We start from the raw sequence: 21,335 nt of genomic DNA, 5'->3' as shown, positions 1-21,335 counted from the left end.
AATATACAATGTTTAAATCATTTTTTGATTTGTGTCAGTGTTTAAGTAAACTTCAATTGGGAGCGACAAACAGCTTGAAGCAACTAAACTTTGTGTTTTATTGTTGAGTCCATGATTATTGTGGCAAAGCTTTCCAAGTTTTCCTGCTCTTGGTTAAGTGGTCCTGTGAAAATGTCGTCCTTGTTGCAATAGTTCAATCACCTGCTGTGTCAGCGAGACAAACTTGTCTGCTTTCACAACTGCCTTTTGTGGCAGGAAACACCGGCATTTTGAGACTCTGCAGTTGTCCGTTTCTCTGAGTTTTCCCCAAAAGACGAATAACCGACGTGCAGGTTCCGTGAAGGCGATAGCTAGTCGGTAGCCGTCTTAGCCCTTTCCGTTAGCAACACGTAGAAACAAAAACAGCTTGGACGTAAAAGTTAGCTTCGCGGCAAAACTTGCGCTTGGTCTGGCGAGCCGTCAACATGACGCCGCTGCCTGATGACATCACTTCTAGGCGACACACAGTAAATGAACTACAATTTCCAAAGGACTGTTCGATCTTCTATGTATTTATCCGAAACAAATACATTTAAAATCAACTCCGAAAGCTCATGCATAAAATTAATCGACAAAGACGAACACAAAGGATATTTTTGCTATAATTATAGTTAGTTTTGCAAACGTAAAATGTCGTTTTAGTTAGTTAGTTGTTTTTTTTTAAAACACTCGTTTTTATTTCATTTCGTTTACGAAAATGTTTTTTCCAATTTTAGTTTATTCATTCGTTTACTATAATAACCTTGCTATGAACAGAAGATTAAATGATAAAATTAATTTTAAATGAAGCTTAAGGCAAAACCCACAAACAAGCAGTAAGTGAAGGTGGCTGCAATAACAGTCTGGCAAAGCATCTCCAAGGAGGAAACCCAGAGGTTGGTGATATTTTTGTGAAACCTCTTAAACATTTAAAAACACAAACATTCTAGAACTCTTTTGTTGTCTTAACAGTTCTGGGCCTTTAGAAATACGCAAAAACTATCAATCACATCATTCCCTAAATTAAGATTCCGAAAAATGTATTTATCCACCGGGTACCTTGCAACATGAGAGCAGGCATCAATAAGGACCGTCTCAAAGTCTTTGGTGAATTCGGGTCCTTTCTTCTTGCTGTTTTGGATGACATCATTGGCCAGATAGAGGAAGGTCAGCTTCCTGTTGGTTTTAGCTGTAGGACAACAAATTACATTGAAATGTGACGACAACATTGTACCGGCTTTATTGAGCCAGCGGCACATATTTACATAAGAAAAATCTCATAGCACCCCTCCAAACAAAAGTGTAAATACCAAAATAATGATGAGCTTGTCTTAATCTACTCACAAGTCTTACTCAGTGTGAAATCTGGTCCTGTCTCATATCGCAAAAAAACTTGATGCCTCCACCCCCAAAATGTTTATTTAAACCTTAAATATACCACAAATTACGATCCCAAAACGTTTTATCATTTCAAAATCAGCTTACATTAGCCTTAAAAATATTACTTACAGATGATTTGATTTTAAAAATTCGCAATTCATGGGCAGCACAGTGGATGTCTAGTTAGCACATTTGCCTCAAAGTTCTGAGGACCCGGGTTCAAATCCCACCTCCTGTGTGTGGAGTTTGCATGTTCTCCCCGTGCCTGTGTTTTTTTGTTTTGTTTTTGGTACTCCGGTTTCCTCCCACATTCCAAAAACATACATGGTAGGTTGCCTGAAGACTCTTAAATTGTCCGTAGGTGTGAATGTGAGTGTGAATGGTTGTTTGTTTATATGGGCCCCGCGATTGGCTGGCAACCAGTTCAGGGTGTACCTCGCCTCTCGCCCAGAGTCAGTTGGGATAGGCGCCAGCACACCCGCGACCCGAGTGAGGATAAGCGGTTAAGAGAATGGATCGGTACTAATGCACATCTGGCAAAGAATCTCAACAATCCAGACTAAATTTAGCGCCTCCCCATCATACAAAGCTTGTCTCTCAGTCTCTCATCACTGAAACATATTATACTCCATTGGAGAAATTACTGTACCACTTTCCTATTTAGACAGGGCATCTTAGAGCATTTCAGAAAGAGCACACAAAAAGCAAATCAGTGAATCCATGATAATTGAACCAAATTCGTGGAAGATTACTGAATACCAACTCCATGGACAAAATAATGGTTTGCATCAATTTAAATTATATAATACCCAGGTCTCGACTGTCAGTCATAATCTCCAGACACAACATTAGGTCTATCTACACCATCTGATCAAAAACGGTCTTTATCAACACATTAGTCTTTCAATATCATTAGTCTTTCAATATCTTTTTTTTAATTGTCATTGTAGTTAGCAATGGTGTAGTGCTAAGAGCTGTTTGAAGGCAGTTTTTGGCCAGTCTCGTGTATGTTATTTCTGAAGTGGATCATGACTGTAAATGAGTCACTATCCCCATAATGCACCTTTGGGACCTCCCCATTTCACCCTAAAAGTTGAGATTTTCCATTGAACTTCATATTCCTTGGACTGACTATCTGTTACACAAAGAAATGCCTTCTGGTCAAGATTTTTAATAAATTAACAAACAATGTGCATGCAAACAGCAAATTATGCGATCTTGCTGACAGGGTGGACATACAGTCCTCTCCAAAAGTATTGGAACGGCAAGGTCAATTCCTTTGTTTTTGTTGTATACTGAAGACATTTGGGTTTCAGAGCAAAAGATGAATATGAGACAAAAGTTCAGAATTCCATCTTTTATTTCATGGTAGTTACATCTAGATGTGTTACACAACTCAGGACAGAGCACTTTGTTTGAAGCCACCGAGCGTTTCAGTTCCAATACTTTTGGAGGGAACTGTATGTGTCCTGCGATTGGCTGGCGACCAGTTCAGGGTGTACCCCGCCTTTCACCCAGCATTAGCTGAGCTTGGCACCAGCATGCCTGTGACCTTAGTGAGGATAAGCAGTATGGAAAATGGATGTATAGATAATTTAACCACTTATTACCCACACTGTAGTTAACACAGCAATGTGTGGAACATGACAAAATCACATACAATGAATAAAAATTGTATAAAATGAGGCAAAAACATTTTAAAAGACTTGTCATTGTCCTGGTAGGTGTGCAAATGTTTGGCCAATTCTAATCCTTTTAATCCATTTATAATCATTATTCTGCTACATTTTCATGACCGATTGATTGATTCTGATGAGGACACTGAAGGCACTTCACAGTGACAATGACACAAATAACGTGGATATATTCTGGGTCAACATCCAGGCAAAAAAACAAAACAAAACAAAAACAAAGAGTGCATTCGAGCCTCACCTTTCTTCAGCTCCCTGTGCCAAACTTTGACGATGAGGCCCGAGTGTTTGCGGTGGTGAATGATCCACAGGGACAGAGTCTGGACGCTCTGCTGCGAGCTACTCAGCTCCGACAGCTTCTTCTCCAGGGCCGTCTCGGAGAACGACGACATGTCCGTGTGCTGCTGCGCGTCTCCTTGGGAGCACAACGACCCCTCTCTAAACCGACGGAGGTCCCAGTTAGTTGGAGGAAACCCGCACTGTCATCAAAACTAAAGTTGCACTTCAAGCAAGTACACGCGAGATTTAAAAACAAAAAAAAAACAATTTTTTTTAAAAGAATAGTCTTCCGCTACCTACTCGAGCAAAACACCGTTATAACATATAAATGCCACTAACCAACGTGAGGGAATAACAAACGTGCAGCTTTTGAGTTGGCTTGCGAACAGCAGTTTTCTCAAGTGTTTGTTTACAGCCGTAGCTAACGCTTAGCCAGCCACAGCTAACTTAAGTAGCCATCCGCTTACTACGAGTTACCCCACGCTTTAGCCCGAGTTTAACTGACACAACTTCTGCAATATCTGAGGAGAATACCTGCTCGGCACGACTGCGGGGTTAATAAAACGGTAAACGTCAAGGTGGAGCGACTCGTAAGTGGTTTCCTTTAACGCAACTAATCAGGAAGAATGATGCAAAAATGGCAGCTCGCACTTTCACCTCAACATGTGCGTCGCGAAGTAGTGACGTCACCATCGGCCGAACGTCTCCTTTTTAAGTCGTTATTTTTACATCCTTTCATGAGCAATGTTACTAAATTGTTCAAAATATCTTTATGTCAAAATCGAGGACTGTCACACGAATAAAACAAGCCCTAGTTTGTAAGAATCGGATAAGGATTATGGATTTTATGTCACTTTTTATAATGAAAATTTGCCAAAATTTTCTGGCCAGAAATCAAAGTAATCACAAGGAAACTTGTGACCGAAACCTTAACTCTTTGGTAGAAAAATGGCCGGATGGCATTTCTGGACTTTCAATGGCGGCGTCCGCCAGAGCCATCTCAGCATCTCCTTTTGATTATCAAACTGAGAGCAAGCAAATCGTCAAAATTACTTCAAACTTCACAGAAAAGAAGAAAAATAATAGTGAATCACCATCATAGAGTTTTCTGTCGTCACCGAATCCTATAATCGTGTGATTTTCAAAATCGAGGAACATTTTCATCTTTGTCAGGACCACAGAAAATCTCAACCGAATTGAAAAAAAAAAAAAAATGAGGTGGTAAAGGGATTTCCCAGCAATGTAATCTGAAAAGAACAAGTATTAGCTTGCGCGAAACAATGAGAAAACGCGATTTCGGTGGACCTGCGCTAAATAAAAATAATTTCCGGCACAGCGAAATGGAAAGAAAATGACGGCCGGTTTTCTGGATTTAGTAACATTGCAACTTTCATATTTTCAACTTTCTTACAGGCAGAAACAAGCTCCTTTAGTCCCCCCCCCCCCCCCCCCCCCCACCCTAAAAAAGTAAAAGAGATCATGTAAATGCTATCTTATATCTTGTTTTCTAAATAGATGTTTCCTATGTATGTATGTATGTATGTATGTATGTATGGCTGTCTAAATAAGTTAGTGTATATATACTGTACAGGTAAATCCTAGCTATATTTTAAAACAGGATTTTTAAAAAAGTATTTGGGATTTTATTTATTGGTAGCACAGTAACCAAGTGGTTCGCACATGTTCCTCACCAGGAGCGGTTTCTGATTTGGGCGATATGGGCAGCCGCCCAGGGCGTCATTCTGGTGTCCATAGGTGTGTTGTTAGTCATTACAGGTATGTGTCTTGCAATTGTTTGGTGAGTAGTCCAGGGTATGTGTACTCTGCCTATCTGGGATAGGCTACAGCTCACCTGTGACCCTCGTGAGTTGACAAGTGATATAGAAAATAGATGGATGTGTAAAACAAAAATGACCCATCATGCTCTACAGTACAGTAACACTCTCTTGTATATAAAATATTTTTATTGTAGTTTGGGAATTTGGGTAACTTTGTACTAAACCAGAATATATTTCTTACTAAGATGATCATATGTTTTCATGTTTTATTTTTATAATTCTTTTTCCAAAATTAATTCTAATTATTCATTTAGCTTATTTTCTTGAGTTGTATTAATCAGTGTGTGTGTGTGTGTGTGTGTGTTTTGCATTGTAAACACTGTTATTATTCAGTAATTGTGTTTAACCATTTGAGAAAACAACAACTTTTTTATTTGATGCTGCTTTTCTAACATAATACCAGTGAAGTCAGAATGTTGTGTTTTCAAACATATGTCATGATATGTTGAATATAATTCCGCAACAGCTTGCTTTTGCAAATATGTTCATTCAAATTTTGTCATTACAAACATTTGCATGGCCATTTGCATGCTCCATGCTGTGGTTAAACTAAATGCACCGTATTGCTGTCAAAACATAATAATTGTGGCTTGGATGCAGGTGAGAGTCAAATTGTTTGTCAATTCAACAGGCACATCTGAAAAAATATGCTTCATATATTAGCCGGAATGCAAATTACACACTTCCATCCATCCATTTTCTGAGCCGCTTCTCCTCACCAGGGTCGCGGGCGTGCTGGAGCCTATCCCAGCTATCATCGGACAGGAGGCGGGGTACACCCTGAACTGGTTGCCAGCCAATCGTAGGGCACATACAAACAAACAACCATTCGCACTCACATTCACACCTACGGGCAATTTAGAGTCTCCAATTAATGCATGTTTTTGGGATGTGGGAGAAAACCGGAGTGCCCGGAGAAAACCCACGCAGGCATGGGGAGAACATGCAAACTCCACACAGGCGGGGCCAAGGATTGAACCCCGGTCCTCAGAACTGTGAGGCAGATGCTCAAACCAGTCGCCCACCGTGCCGCCAAATTACACACTTAAACAATAATTTTCATTCTGGACATTTCATACACGGCAAGTAAATCCAGAAAAAGCTGACCCTTCATGAAATACAGGTGTTTTTCAAATCACTAAATGTGCTATTTTCAAAAACACAAAACAACTGAGATGATGAATGACCTTTTTCACTGGTTACGGCATTTATGCAACATGGGAAGCGTGCATTACACAAACAAATTAGACATGTAAATGCATACTACTTACCCCGAGAGAGATGCAAAAGTGATCCTCTCATCCCACAGCCCTAAATCCACACTTGGAAAACCTCCCTTCATACCCTGCATTTCAGAAGTGGAGTGGTGCTTCCATATCAGCCTTGATTACCTTTTACATGTGCTGACATGTGTGCAACAACTCTATGTCTCTTCTTATGTTGCCTGGTGCTGCAGGTGACTGACGGAAAACTGGACTATGTCTCCCAGGGAGAAGGACTACATCTGCAGGGGGACTTCTCGATTGCTGGACTCTTTCCTCTCCATGACACAAATGGCCCGAGTGCTGGTTTACCCGCTCTGGGTCCATGTAATGAGTGAGTTTACTTGAACCCGAATGGCAACATACACTGTTTGGATGCATATTAAAACTAGTCTCCATGTGAAATAAATCCACATTACTTTCATTGACTGTTTGACACACTGACAAGCATGTTGTGTAAAATGTGGTACTACTTAATGTACCTAGTAGTGATGTGTTAGTATAGAGACCGCTCTTTGGCTCCTGATTGGGAGCTGGTTTCTTGTTTTTTCTCATCTTGTTTCTGTTAAAACGGCTACATGTAGCCAGGGGGAAGGGGGAAAAAAGTAACATTTGGACAGATTTTAAAGTTAACAGATAGTTTAAGCACCAAGTGCAGACTTTGCAAAATAAAATGTCATATCAGGCAGGCTCCATAAACAACCTGCATTAGGCATATGCTGTATGTACAGTTCACCCATTACTTCAGTTCGAGGAGAAAAGAGAAGCGAGGGAACTGCTGTTAGTGAACATGCGTGTCTCCTGCAACTGTTGCTTCTCCTACAATAGTTACACAATACACAAAAATATTACAACTTTTTTGTGCCCCTTTGTGTTCATCTTCTGTACAACCCCAATTCCAATGAAGTTGGGACGTTGTGTTAAACATAAATAAAAACAGAATACAATGATTTGCAAAGCATGATCAACCTATATTTAATTGAATACACTACAAAGACAAGCTATTTAATGTTCAAACTGATAAACTTTATTGTTTTTAGCAAATAATCATTAACTTGGAATTTCATGGCTGCAACACATTCCCAAAAAAGCAGCAAAAAAAAAAGAGAAAGTTGACGAAATACATGTAATACATGTTACACTGTTATATTATTTTGATTAACGTTTAATGTTAACTTTTAGGGAGTTAGGATGTAATAATTTTTATTAATTTTCCTTTTCTATGATTAATAATAGATTATTTAATATAATCAAAAGGGGGGAGCTGAGTTGGAAAATGTATGCTTTATGTATACCAAATATTACTTCTATTAGTTTTATACAACCTTCACATGCTTTATTGTTCCATGTTGTGACTGCTGGCTGTTTTTCGGCCGTTTTGTGCGTCCTGATAATTCCCAGCCATTTTGTGACTACTAGCTAGCTGTTTTTCGACAAAGATAAATTGAGTGCAGCTGGACAAGGATAATTGTTTATCAAGCTTCTGCCTCTCTCACTTCTGTATAACGGAGGTGATTGTTTTGCTTCGACTTCAGAATTTTATGGCTGCAACACGTTCCAAAAAAGCTGGGACAGGGTCATGTTTACCACTGTGTTACATCACCTTTTCTTTTAACAACATTCAATAAATGTTTAGGAACTGAGGACAATAATTGTTGAAGCTTTGTAGGTGGAATTATTTCCCATTCTTGCTTGATGTACAGCTTCAGCTGTTCAACAGTCCGGGGTCTCCGTTGTCGTATTTTACACTTCATAATGCGCCACACATTTTCAATGGGAGACAGGTCTGGACTGCAGGCAGGCCAATCTCGTACCCCCACTCTTTTACTACGAAGCCACACAGTTGTAACACGTGCAGAATGTGATTTGGCATTGTCTTGCTGAAATAAGCAGGGGCGTCCATGAAAAAGACGTTGCTTGGATGGCAGCATATGTTTCTCCACAACCTGTATGTACCTTTCAGCATGAATGGTGCCTTCACAGATGTGTAAGTTACCCATGCCATTGGGACTAACACAGCCCCATACCATCACAGATGCTGGCTTTTGAACTTTGCGTCCATAACAGTCCGGATGGTTCTTTTCCTCTTTGGATTCTTTGAACCTTTTAATGATATTATGGACCGTAGATGATGAAATCCCCAAATTCCTTGCAATTGTACATTGAGGAACATTGTCCTTAAACTGTTCGACTATTTTCTCACGCACTTGTTTACAAAGAGGTGAACCTCGCCCCATCTTTGCTTGTGAACGACTGAGCAATTCAGGGAATCTCCTTTTATACCCAATCATGGCACCCACCTGTTCCCAATTAGCCTGTTCACCTGTGGGATTTTCTAAACAGGTGTTTGATGAGCATTCCTCAACTTTCTCAGTCTTTTTTGCCACCTGTCCCAGCTTTTTGGAACGTGTTGCAGTCATAAAATTCTAAGTTAATAATTATTTGCTAAAAACAATCATGTTTATCAGTTTGAACATTAAATATCTTGTCTTTGTAGTGTATTCAATTAAATATAGGTTGAACATGATTTGCAAATCATTGTATTCTGTTTTTATTTGTTTAACACAACGTCCCAACTTCATTGGAATTGGGGTTGTAGCATTCTGACTATGTGACTTAATAACACAATATAAATAATGCATATTTGATATATTGTATTTTTTAGTAATTCATTCTTTACATAATTGTTCACAAAATTGAAGAGCCTCTGAGGAGCTGAGCTGAGGGAGCCGAGCCTAAAGAAGTGTAATTTTTCCGAACTGCTTATTCTCAATAGGGTCGCGGGCTTGCTGGCGCCAATCTCAGCTATATCTGGGCAAGAGGCAGGGTACACCCTGAACAGGTTGCCAGCCAATCGCAGGGCACATACATTATGGACAAACAACCATTCACACTCACATTCACAACTACGGGCAATTTAGTCTTCAATTAACCTCCCATGCATGTTTTTTGGAATGTGGGCCAATACTGGAGTGCCTGCCGAAAACCACGCAGGCACGGGAGATCATTCAGACTCCACACAGAACTGTGAGGCAGATGTGCTAACCATTCGACCACCGTGGCGCCGTTATAAACACAGACTTTAAAAATGTCATATGCATTTTTTTCTTTAAATTCCATTGTATTTATCTTATAGAGGCCGGCACAACAAGCATGGCTTCCATATGATGCTAGCCATGCGATTTGCTATAGATGAAATCAACAACAAGTCTGGTGCACACCTTCTCCTGCCTGGAGTGTCTCTGGGATACCAGCTGTACGACATTTGCTCGGTTCCGGCCAGTGTGCTGGCCACACTGGACATACTGGCCGATCATTACCATGACCCGGCTCCAAACACAGAACCACTCATTAACAACATGACTGTGGCTGTGATCGGGCCCGACAGCAGCAGCAAAACCTTTACTCCTGCCGCTCTACTGGGGGCCTACCTCATTCCACAGGTATGGTATATTAGCATAACTGATTTTGTTAGGATGGTCGTTCACGAGTAGGGATGCAAAGGAGGAGAGCATTTGCTTCTCCATGGAAATTGTAAAGGGGGCATTTTTAAATTATTTCAAGTTAGGACACTTTGCCTGGAAATTTATGTCACTTAGCGACAAAATGCAAATTCCACACAGGAAGGCCTGAGCCAAGATTTGAACCTAGAACCTCTCCATTGACTGGTGCAGATCCTTTACTCTGACCACTACACTCAAGAGTGGAAGTTTAAAAGATCATTGTAATACACCTTAAGGGAGTTTCCATGCTCTCCCCATGTGTGCATGGATTTTCTCTGGGTACTGCAGCTTCCTTTCAAATTCAAAAAACATGCATGTTAGGTTTATTGGAGACTCTAAATTGTCCATAGGTGTGAATGTGAGTGTGAATGGTTGTTTGTCTAACGTGCCTTGTGGTATGACTTTAATTTGTCCTGTGACCAAACGTGACTCAAAACACTCGTATCTCAAATAATCTTTCCTCATTGAAATGAATGGAGATGTCGTTAATCCGTTTTCAGCCATCCCCCCCACAAAAAAATGTTGAGAAAAACAGCACTTTATTTGTACTTTATTAAAAACAACAACAACAACATACAGTAACTATGTAATAAAATGTAAAGAATTTTTAAAAAATTGGTCATGCTTTTTACTTCAATTAAATTGACATTGAGCTGTTCCTTCTGGGTTGCACACCTTGTCCATCTGGGGGCAGTATAGTACAGACATACTGTTATACAGGTACATCTCAATAAATTAAAATATGGTAGAGAAGGTCATTTATTTCAGTACTCATACATTATGCAGTAAAGATTCATTAAACACTCGGGAAAATGTTTTTCAGGACAAATTCCTGGCTAATTTCTACATTAAAAATCATTGTTATTGTTTCTTGATTGTTTGTTGCGTAATATTCTTGTTTCTAGAGATGGTGGATATTGGGTTTTTGTTTGCCGTAAGCAATGATCATTAAAATTGTACATATATTTAAAAAAAACATGAAATATTTCACTCTGAGTGTGTGCATCTCTATAATATGAGTTTCACTTTTTTAATTGAATTACCTAAATTAAGCTTTTGACACTATTCTATTTTATTGAGATGTTCTTGTACATAGACTCCTCATTTCTGGGTAAGCCGCTCTAATATTAATTGTTCTTCTTGGAGATTAAAGAATATATACCTGTGAGTATTGTTATATTATATGTGTACATGTCTTGCTTCACTGTTTGTGTTCAAATGTTCATTGCTTTAAAGGTTATAACACGGCCACATAAATGCTATGGTGTTTCCTATTTTGTGTTAGCATAAAACTAGTGGAGGCTATGTGGTTGTTTTAAATACAACCATTTGGTTTATGTTTAGTTTGACAGTAGACTTCAACTGGGAGTTGCAATAAACAGCTTTGAAGTAAGAAAATTGTTCACTAATTCTATCTGCCTGTTGTGAAGTGACTTGAGTCACTGCCACCAAATATCCCTCGTATCTCAAGTTAAAGCAAGAAATCAGCCGAACAATGGCTTGTATCTTGAAAAGGTCGTAAGCCGGGTCACTCCTATCGCAAGGCACCACTGTATGTGACTGGTGGCCAATCGCACAACTCGCCTAATGTCAGGTGGGATTGGCTCCAGCTGACCTGTGTTTCGAATGAGAAAAAGTACTATAGAAAATGGATGAATGGATGTATTTACATTACTAACAATAAGTAAGGCATAATAGGCTTTCGGGTGAAATTTCAGGATCCCTAACTTCTTGTGAGTAGTAATGTATTCTCTTTACCACAGATCTCTTATGAAGCATCAAACAAAAAGTTGAGCAACAAGGTCCACTACCCATCCTTTTTCCGCACAATTCCCAGCGACAAGAATCAGGTGGAGGCCATAATCCAGTTGCTGATCCATTTCAAATGGAACTGGATCGCTCTGTTGGGCAGCGACAACAACTATGGCTTGGATGGCATGCAGAGCCTGTCCCAACAGGCCTCGGACCACGGCATCTGCGTGGCCTACCAGGGAATCATCCCGGCCTACAGCAGTGAGACAGCTGGCATGATGAGGAGCATGGTCGAGGGCATACTGAGAGCCAAGGTCAACACCATTGTGCTCTTTTCCAGTAAGTCCAAACTCAGCGGCTTCTTCCCGTTCGTTGTCCAGGGCAACGTGACAGGAAAGGTGTGGATTGGCACAGAAGACTGGTCAACGGCCACGCTCGTATCCGGGATCCCTGGGATCCAAACAGTAGGCACTGTGATCGGCGTGTCCATCAAGAACGCAGCCATAAGTGGCTTTGGGGCGTTTGAGAGGAACATCGTGGAGGCTTCGCTCCGTCACGGCAAAGCTCAGGCGGTTTCAGGGGCCAACAGCAGTGTGTGTCTGCAGAGCACTGATGTATTCAGCCTTGCCAGGCACAACTTCACTTTGGAGAAGTATGACATCACCTCCTCCTTCAATGTATACAAGGCGGTGTATGCCGTGGCTTATGCTCTGCACCAAGCTCTTCATTGTGACTCTGGACAGTGCCAAAAAAGGAGGGTGCACCCTTGGCAGGTCAGATCTGTTGTTTTTGCCCACGTTAAAGGACTGTGTTAAGAATAATTCAATCATTTCCTACTCCCCAATCACTATATAGTGTTTTTAAAAAATAAAAAAAATTCTGGTGGTCTATATACAGTGGTGCCTTGAGATACGAATTATCTGAAATCCAAGTTTTTTTTTAGATACAAGTTGTCAATCGGACGATTTTTTTGCTTTACTTTGCGGGCAAAAATTTGAGTTAACGAGCACAGTATGGTGGCAGGGAACTTAACTCACTTCACAACAAGCAGCAGTTTGGAAGACAGTGAACAATTCTTCAAAAAAGAGGCTTCAAGCTGTGTAATACCACTCCAAGTGTACTGTCAATAAACATAAAATAAAGAGAATTACACGTTTATTTAACACAAGCACATAGCTTTGGCTGAAAGTCAGCCAGCTTAAATAAAAAAAAAACATAGACGGGCTAAGAATAGCATCGGTGTTGCAGCGTTATAACCCTTTGAGCAATGGACACTTCAACACAAACGGTGGAGCAACACATGTAGACCGATAATAAAACAATACTCACAGGGATATACTACATCCTAAATCCTCTGTGAAGAACGACTAATATTACTGCAGCTTGCTAAGAAATTGTTAGTCTAATTCATGTACTGTATATCCATATGTATGTATTTATACTGTCCCCAAGTATCCAAGACGCACACACCAGAAGGAGCGGCACAATGTCCATTGAATTAAAATTCTATTGAATTACTTCATTACTGTATGTTTGTTCAAGTAGAATACAATATTTTAGAGTGTTAATTTTCTTAGTAAAATAACACATGGCATTTTTGTTGTGTTTTAGGGGTTGTGCTTTACTAGTGAACATTGGTTGTTTACTACTTCGAGATGCATTGTGGGATTAGGGTACAATAGTGGACCAAATAAATAAATATGCTCTATATATGATGTACATAAACAGTATAAAATATAATAATAATAATATAAAATATCTAAAATATCTTTACGCACACTGGTGGATTGGTTTTAGTGTTTTAAATAAATCAATGGGCAAAATGTCAAAATGGCATCCTTCCACTTTTCTGTATGTGGCAAGTTTGGACATAAGTGATATAGGGCATAAGCTATACTCACTACACATTTGAACAGCACTACATAGTGGATAGGGAGCGATTCTGAACGCAGCCAAAGTCTTTTTTCTCCTAACACTCCCTCTTTTCTCTCAGCTCCTGCCCATGCTCAAGGACACGAGATTTTCTCTGGAAAACACCTCTGTGTACTTTGATGTGAACGGAGACCCTCCCACTGGATATGACATAGTGACGTGGATTTGGAGGGGGACGGAGTGGTCCCACCGAGTGGTGGGCTCCTTCAGCCCAGATCCCCCTCAGCTCATACTTGATGAAGAGGCCATTGAGTGGCACAGCACAGGGATGACAACCAGATCAGTAAGATTTGGAATTGTACCTTTCGAGAAATCAACACTGGAGTGGTGGGTACTCTTAAAGGAAAAGTTTCTGTGAAAAGATACTAGCAGTTACCTTGGAATTCAATAACTAATTCTCTGGGGTACATTAATGTAGATCAGTAATTCAAAACGGGGTCAAAATGTATATTCCAATATTTAATGTGTATCCAATGTTGGATGCATTATGGTTTGAAACCAAATGTGTTAGACATGACCCAAAAGCAGACTGAGACAGAAGAAGCCGTGGGAAAGGGGTTTTATTGTGAGTTGTGCGAGATCCAGAATCCAGAGACGAGAGGGTGTTCCTTGCAGGAAGGCTGAAGAGTGAGCAGATAAGTGAGCTTGGCAGTGTGGTTGAGGCAGGCGGCATTGTAGGAGACACAGGAAGGCACGACAGTAAGTATGAGCACAGGTAATTAAATAACCTTTTTTCTTTTCAGGGGGGAAAGGTTGATGAGGCGACTTGAGGGGAGAGGGGCTCCAGGAAGAAGGTCGATGGCGCAGTCATAAGGGAGGTGTGGGAGTAGAGAGATGGCCAAATCCTACCGGAAAACAGGAGGGGTCGTGGTATTCTTCTGGAACGAACGAACGAACGAACGTACGAGAGAGAGACTACTGGTGACAGAGGATCACTGGAGGTCTGGACGGCTGAGAGAAGATAGTGAGAATGGCAAAAATAGCTCCAACCAGTAATCGACAGATAATCGATGGTGGGGTTGTGTTTCTTCAGCCAGGGAAGTTCAAGAACTAACGGAGTCTCAGGAGGGGGGATGACGAACAGTTGGAAGGTCTCCCGGTAGTTGCCAGAGATGAGGAGGGTGATCGGTGTAGTCTGATGGGTCACTCGGGAGAATAGGTGCCCCTCCAGGGTAGTAACCTTCTTGGAGAACGGGAGAGGACACACCACGCCCTAATGAATAAATCTGTCTTCAGCTCCGGAGAGAGCTTCGATGAGAACGGTGACCCGAGGGTTGCAGTTCCCCCCTGAGGATGCAAGAGAGAGAGCTGGAGGAAGAATTGGTCTGGCTGACCACAGTGCTGTCAGTCTGTGTGGAGCCCAGTCTTTTGGCGTCTGCGGGCACGAGGCGATGAAATGGCCAGGCTGCCCACAGTAGATGCATAGCCAGTGACTCAAGCTGCTCTGACACTCCAGAGGATCCAAACGAGCCTTACCAAGTTGCATGGGCTCCTCCAGTCCAGTAGGGGGTGATGAGGAGACCATGGTGGTTCACAGGCAGGGGAGTAGCTGGAGGGACAATGCCCACAGAGGTCACTAAACTGCAGGCTCTATCCCCTCTCTCTAACTCTCTCCCTCAGTCGATTGTTCAACTTGATAGCTAAAGAAATTAACCCCTCTAACGAGGTGGACTCATCTCTAGCCACCAACTTGTCCTTAAGCTGTTCGGATAACCCTTTAACAAAAATCCCCATCAAGGCCGCTTCATCCCACCCACACACACCAGCTAGAATCCTTTAAAAAAAAATAGGAGGCTACGGATCGGGAGCCCTGAGTGAGGGCCAGGAGAGGCAGAGTGGCTTCCCTGCCCTTAACAGGGTGGTCAAAAATTGTTGTGAGCTCAGCAGCAAACAAGTCAAATGAGGCTAACACAGGTGAGGAATTGTGCCACAAAGCGGTAGCCCATCTAGCAGCTCTACTGCACAGGTTAATTCCGAAGGCAATTTTAGCTTTATCAGTGGGATAACTTAGCGGCTGCAGATCAAACACTAGAAAACAGTGTAATAACTGACTACAAGAACCTAGATCTCCAGAGTAAGGTTCGGGAGGGGGAACATGAGGTTCTTTCTAGGGGAGGGAGTTTTGGTTGGAGGCAGGGGGCTCGGGAGGAATACTCACGGGGAGGTTCGGTGAGGTGGTGGTTGCCGCGGTGCATCTGAGCAGACATGAGGGATACTTGCTGTGTGAGGGTATTGATTGAGTCCGTGATTTCCCAGAGAATTTTGTCCTCTCGTCCGATGTGGACGCCTTTTTGAACAAGTACTTCTCTTAATGCTTCTGGAGTCGCTGGGTCCATGCTACCAAGAGTATTCTGTTACGGTTTGAAATCAAATGTGTCAGACAGGACCCAAAAGCAGACAAACAGAAGAAGCTGTGGGAAGGGGTTTTATTGTGAGTTGTGCGAGATCCAGAAACCAGAGGCGTGAGGGTGGTCTGTGGGAGCAGGAGCGTGCAGGAGGCTGAAGAGTGAGCAGATAAGTGAGTTTGGCAGTGTGGTTGAGACAGGCAGTGTTACAGGAGACACAGGAAGGCACTGCAGAAGGAGGAGAAGACACAAGGGTAAATATGAGCACAAGCAATTTTTTCGACAAGCAATACTATACGATATACTCTGGCGCTGGAACTGCCTCTGAACTGTGAGGCAGATGTGTGATGTGATCTAACCAGTCGCCCACCGTGCCGCCTAGACATATTACAAAGAATAAAATTTACATAGTGTATGCATTACTGTCGGCACGGTGTAAACTGAATAGCACATCTGCCTCACAGTTCTGAACCAAAATTTGAGGTATGAGTGAGCTTCAGATACACAGTGGCTGCTGTGTGATGTTCGCACGTTCCCACATTCCACAAACATGTTTCTTAGGTTATTGAAGACTGAATTGATTTGTGTGAATGTAAGTGAAAATGGTTCTTCGTTTATATGTGCGACAAGCACGATAGAAAATGGATGGATGGTAAAACAAGACACAATGTGAACAAGACCATTTGCCGTCAATGGCAGTGAATGAATTACTAAAAATTACATTTAAATTGTTTTTCGGGGGGGGGGGGGGGGTGTTTTAAACTTTACAATAACATAAACAGGAGGAAAAAAACAAACATACCAGGAGAGTTAAAACAAACTTTCTGCTTCTTGGTTCTTGTGTCTGCAGGTGCCCACGTCCATCTGCTCTCCGCCCTGCCCAAAAGGCCACAGGAAGTTGATGAAAGGACAACACTCCTGCTGCTTCGACTGCCAGGCCTGTCCTGCTGCCACCTTCCTCAACCTAAGTGGTACACATCTATGTCATTATCTACACAACTTATCCACTCCAGGGTGAAATGTCCATCTTTCTGTCACCTGATTTCAGGTGAGGAGTGGGGTACTCTTTGGACTGATCATCTGTCAGTCACAGACAACCACTCAGTCATGTCTGTTCAGTTTTTGTTTGTTTGTTTGTTTGTTTTAATAAGTGCCTACCACAGGAGAAAAGTGACAAAATAGGACTCACTAGTTGTAATTTTTGGATCGACCAGCAGTTAGCGCTAAACACTAATAGTGTACAATTGCGCTTTAGGGTCATATTTGATTTTTAAAACGGACAGATTGGTCAAATAATTCAGAGATCAGGATTTAAAAAAAAATGTAAAATAGTTTATTAATAAAGAAAAAAATAATTATCAGAATTCTCACCCTTAACAGGAAGTAATATATCAAATGGATGGAAAGACATCATAAAAAAGTACTAATAATGAATTTTATTTTGGGCACCTTTCATCTCACTCAAGGTCACCTTACATGTTTAAAGGAACAATATTAAATTAAGAAATACAAAATGCATGTTCTCCCTGTGCTTGCGTGGGTTTTCTCCGGTTAATCCAGTTGCTTTCCACGTTCCAAACACATGTATGTTGAGTTCAATAAAGACTCTAAAATGTCCTTTGGTGCAAATTACTGTGTGAACAGTTATTTGTCTATATGTGCCCTGCAATTTGCTGGCAACTAGTCCCGGGTGTACCCTACCTCTCGCCTGAGGCCAACTGGGATAGGCCCAGTTAATCCTAGTGAGGATTCTTTGTATAGGAGATGGATGGCTGGATAGATAAAACAAACCAAAAAAAAAACCCATACAATTGGTGTAAAACACAAGAAACAATGTAATACAAGATAAAAGTAGTCCTAACTAAACCAATTATAATGAACATGCCTGTTTAAAGAGGTATGTAGCAGTGATTTGAATGTGGTGGGAGAATGTTTCAAAGGTTAGGGGGCTCTCGACCTCTTGGTGATCAGGCGGGCCGGTAGAATAAGTTGAACAGATGAGGATGACCTAAGAGAAGGTGTGGGTCTGTTTATCTGTATGTGGCTAATATAGTAATGACAGAAATCCTCTGTGATGTCGAATCTGCACGTGATTCCCAGAATCCATTCAATGCCAGCCGTGTCCACGCGAGCAGTGGGCTCCAGCGAGCAGCGAGCGGTGTCACGACCGCAGCGTTCTTCTTCTGGCCTGGGACGCCCCCCTCGCCATGGCGCTGCTCTTCTTCCTGGCCTGCTGCCTCCTTCTGACCTCCAGCTCGGCCGCCGTCCTCCTGCTCCACCTCCGCACCCCCGTGGCCAAGTCGGCCGGTGGGCGCACCTGCCTGCTGATGCTGGCCGCCCTGACCGCCGCCGCCTTGAGCTCTCTGTGCCATTTCGGCCCCCCGTCTCGCGTGTCCTGCATCCTCGAGCAGCCTCTGTTCATGTTCAGCTTCAGCGTGTGCCTGGCCTGCATCACCGTGCACTCCATGCAGGTGGTCTGCATTTTTAAACTGGCCTCCAAGCTGCCACCGGCCTACGACAAGTGGGCCAAAAAACAAGGGCCCGAGCTGGCCATTTTTGTTGTGTCTGCCATCGCTTTGCTCATTTCTGTGACGCGTGTAGCCCTTGATCCACCTGAGCCATCCCAGGATGTGGACTTCTACCACGACAGCATGGTCCTGGAGTGCAGCAGCACCCTGTCATATGGGGCAGGCGTAGAGCTGGCATATGTGTCGCTCCTCAGCGTGGTCTGCTTCTCCTTCAGCTACATGGGCAAAGACCTACCGGCCAACTACAACGAGGCCAAGTGTGTCACCTTTAGCCTCATGGTCTACCTCGTTTCCTGGATCAGCTTCTTCACCGTCTACCTTGTCAGCAGAGGCCCCGTCACCATGGCCGCACACGTCTTTGCCATACTCTTCAGCGTTCTGGCCGTCCTGGGTGGCTACTTCCTGCCCAAAATGTACATCATCGTACTGAGGCCACAAATGAACACCACTGCTCATTTCCAGAATTGCATTCAGATGTACACCATGAGTAAACAGTGAATGGTAAATCTTATTCTCTGATACTGATCGTGCAAACACTTTGTGACTGTACTTAAGTAGATTTGTCCAGTAATTTGTTTAATTCTCAGTATGAGCACAATGCAAGTTAATACAAAAAGAAAACCACATTGTTTAGAGTTTTCATTGTGCCAAGTTTTTAAAAATGGCAATGTATATAATCGACAGTAAAAATGCATAAAAAGGCACTTTGTATTTTCGTGTTTTGGACAATTTACAGTCTCCAATGAACCTGGGGGCCGCCACATAACGAGTGACGCCACCAAACTCAAATGATCTGGGAAAAAAAACGATTGTGGAAAAGAAATACAGTTGGAGATTCACCATGCTCACAAGGCACTTATACCAACTAGCTGCAACTGAAAAACAGTGACCCCTGGGCTTCTTACGAGTGACCCGATTTACGTGTTTTTCGAGATGTCATTTTATTTATTTTTTTGCTTTAACTTGCAGCAAATATTTGAGATATGAGCACAGTTTGGTGGCAGTGAACTCATCTCAACTCACTTCACAATAAGCAGCAGTTTGGCAGATAGTGAACAGTTCTTCAAAATAGGCTGTCTATTGCCACTCCCACTTGCAAACTAAACACCAATAGCATATATATTACAGTGGCTTACTGAGGAGCTATGACCATATCTATTTATATCTGTATGCCTGTATTATACTGCCCCCAGGTGACCAATGCACGCACATCATAAGGAGCAGCACAATGGCCATTGAACTGAAGCAAAAATCCAGCAAAAATTGTTGAATTTCTTTCCATTATTTTTAATTATGGCATAACTGTAGTACAATATTATAGAACACTATTTTTGTTATTAATAAACAGATTACACATTTCTTTGTTTTTTTCAGAACAGATTAATTGCATTTCTATTCATTTCAATGTTGAAAGATGAATTGAGATACAAGTGTTTTGAGCGTCGTCATGGAACCGATTAAACTAGTATCTCAAGGCACCACTGTACTATAAACATCTTGAATAGGTTCTATACTGCTACATTGTAACTAAATTATTTTCCTATTTGGCAGACCCAATCAAAACAACGCATTTTCTATTTTTAGGGAGTCAACAACAAGTGGTAGCTGCTGAAAAACACCCTGCAAGATCTTATTAAATAGATCATTTAACACTTTGAATAAAGGCACAATTGGCCTGTCTTCTTTCTCTTTCTGTCTTACACGCACGCACGCACACACACACACACACACACACAGACACACACACAGACACATACACACACACAGTGCTGTTAGCCACTGTTTATGAGAGTAGATGAAAAGGTCTTTTGTGGCTGGGAGGTCATCCCCATTGACGAGTAGACGTGTGAGTAGAGTCCGAGAGGGGCTTTCCCACAGTCTGCGCCGCACTCTTGGCTTCGTGGGCTCGGTCAACAGGCGAAGTGTGCCACTGAGCAAGAGGCGCCACTTTTATTGGAAGCCATTACGGTGCAGTTGGAGACACTGGAGCTCAACTTCTTCAGCTTTTTTTTTGTGGGGCAATTTCAAGAGGGGCTTGAAACATTACTGTTAGTAGCATTAGATCATGTTTTGAAACTGCAAATTCAAACTGTTATATGATGCCATGGCAATCTCCAAAATGGATGTGTCACCAATCCAATCTGTCTACCGACCTATCCATCCATCCATTTTCTATAGTACTTGTCTTCATTAGGGTCAGTGGCAGGGTGCACATTAGACTGGTTGCCAGCCAATCACAGAGCTTCGTTCATATCAAATCAATTAAGCAGGCGATACCTTCCCCTGGAGGCCCCCAGGATGCATTCAATCCAGTCTTTAACTGTGCCCAGATTCACACTGGAATCTTCTGCTTGGGAATGGGATAAGAGATAAGAGCACTAGGCTGATAAGAAGATGACAGCCTATCATTCTCCCTCTAATTTAGACCCTTTATCTCCCCTGGTCAGCCCTGTGTCTAATCTTGGAGTTATTGATGTGTCTCCCATTGTTACGGCAGTCCAATCCCCTTGTGCAGTCACACAGGCTTTCTATGCTAATCAGACCCCATCACCGAGGTACTAGTGCATCCAGAAGTAGCACAAAAATGGTTCCTTGCTCCTCGACTCTAGTCTTTCATGCAAAACGTCAGGATCTCTAAGCGGGACAACATCTAAGGACGGTTAAGTATTTTACAGCCTTATTACAAAATGGAATAAAAAGATTTTCTTCTCCTCAGTTTATACACCTGATGGTTTTATTTGTCACGTCAGCCATATTGGTGTAGACCAGAGGTGGGCCACATTTGATTTTCAAAACGGTAGCTCATC

The 21,335-nt window shown here is 42.0% G+C and overlaps 2 protein-coding genes across 3 annotated transcripts in view; one reads left to right on the top strand and one right to left on the bottom strand.

Moving 5' to 3' along the window:
- Positions 1 to 4,043, bottom strand: part of rprd1b (regulation of nuclear pre-mRNA domain containing 1B) — a 9,634-nt gene extending 5,591 nt beyond the window's left edge. Inside the window, exons 1-3 of one of the 2 annotated variants that reach the window (XM_061783933.1) lie at positions 3,903 to 4,043; positions 3,331 to 3,527; positions 1,078 to 1,207 (exon numbers count right to left, since the gene is read on the bottom strand). In XM_061783933.1, the coding sequence (XP_061639917.1) occupies positions 1,078 to 1,207; positions 3,331 to 3,481 (281 nt within the window). In that variant the 5' untranslated portion in view covers positions 3,482 to 3,527; positions 3,903 to 4,043. Of the gene's footprint in view, positions 1 to 1,077; positions 1,208 to 3,330; positions 3,528 to 3,902 lie in introns of those variants that run through there. The other variant, XM_061783925.1, reaches the window with a different exon arrangement.
- A 2,571-nt stretch (positions 4,044 to 6,614) lies between these two features.
- On the top strand, positions 6,615 to 19,670 carry LOC133465425 (taste receptor type 1 member 1). The gene is made up of 6 exons (XM_061748234.1): positions 6,615 to 6,802; positions 9,605 to 9,911; positions 11,735 to 12,496; positions 13,717 to 13,938; positions 16,851 to 16,971; positions 18,101 to 19,670. The coding sequence occupies exons 1-6, from the start codon at positions 6,615 to 6,617 to the stop codon at positions 19,024 to 19,026; spliced, it is 2,526 nt and encodes an 841-aa protein (XP_061604218.1). The 3' UTR covers positions 19,027 to 19,670.
- The last annotated feature ends 1,665 nt before the right edge of the window (positions 19,671 to 21,335 follow it).

The sequence above is a fragment of the Phyllopteryx taeniolatus genome, chromosome 1, assembly GCF_024500385.1.
Source record: "Phyllopteryx taeniolatus isolate TA_2022b chromosome 1, UOR_Ptae_1.2, whole genome shotgun sequence".
In the NCBI taxonomy this organism is placed as follows: domain Eukaryota; kingdom Metazoa; phylum Chordata; class Actinopteri; order Syngnathiformes; family Syngnathidae; genus Phyllopteryx; species Phyllopteryx taeniolatus.
Note: the sequence above shows the minus strand (reverse complement) of the source record. Positions and strands in the feature narration are given on the sequence as shown.

Coding starts and splice junctions, on each gene's coding strand:
- LOC133465425 (XM_061748234.1), top strand. CDS start 6,615: ATGTGTGCAACAACTCTATGTCTCTTCTTATGTTGCCTGGTGCTGCAG. Junction 6,803..9,604: donor GCTCTGGGTCCATGTAATGA/GTGAGTTTACTT, acceptor TTTATCTTATAG/AGGCCGGCACAACAAGCATG. Junction 16,972..18,100: donor CACCTTCCTCAACCTAAGTG/GTACACATCTAT, acceptor CGTGATTCCCAG/AATCCATTCAATGCCAGCCG.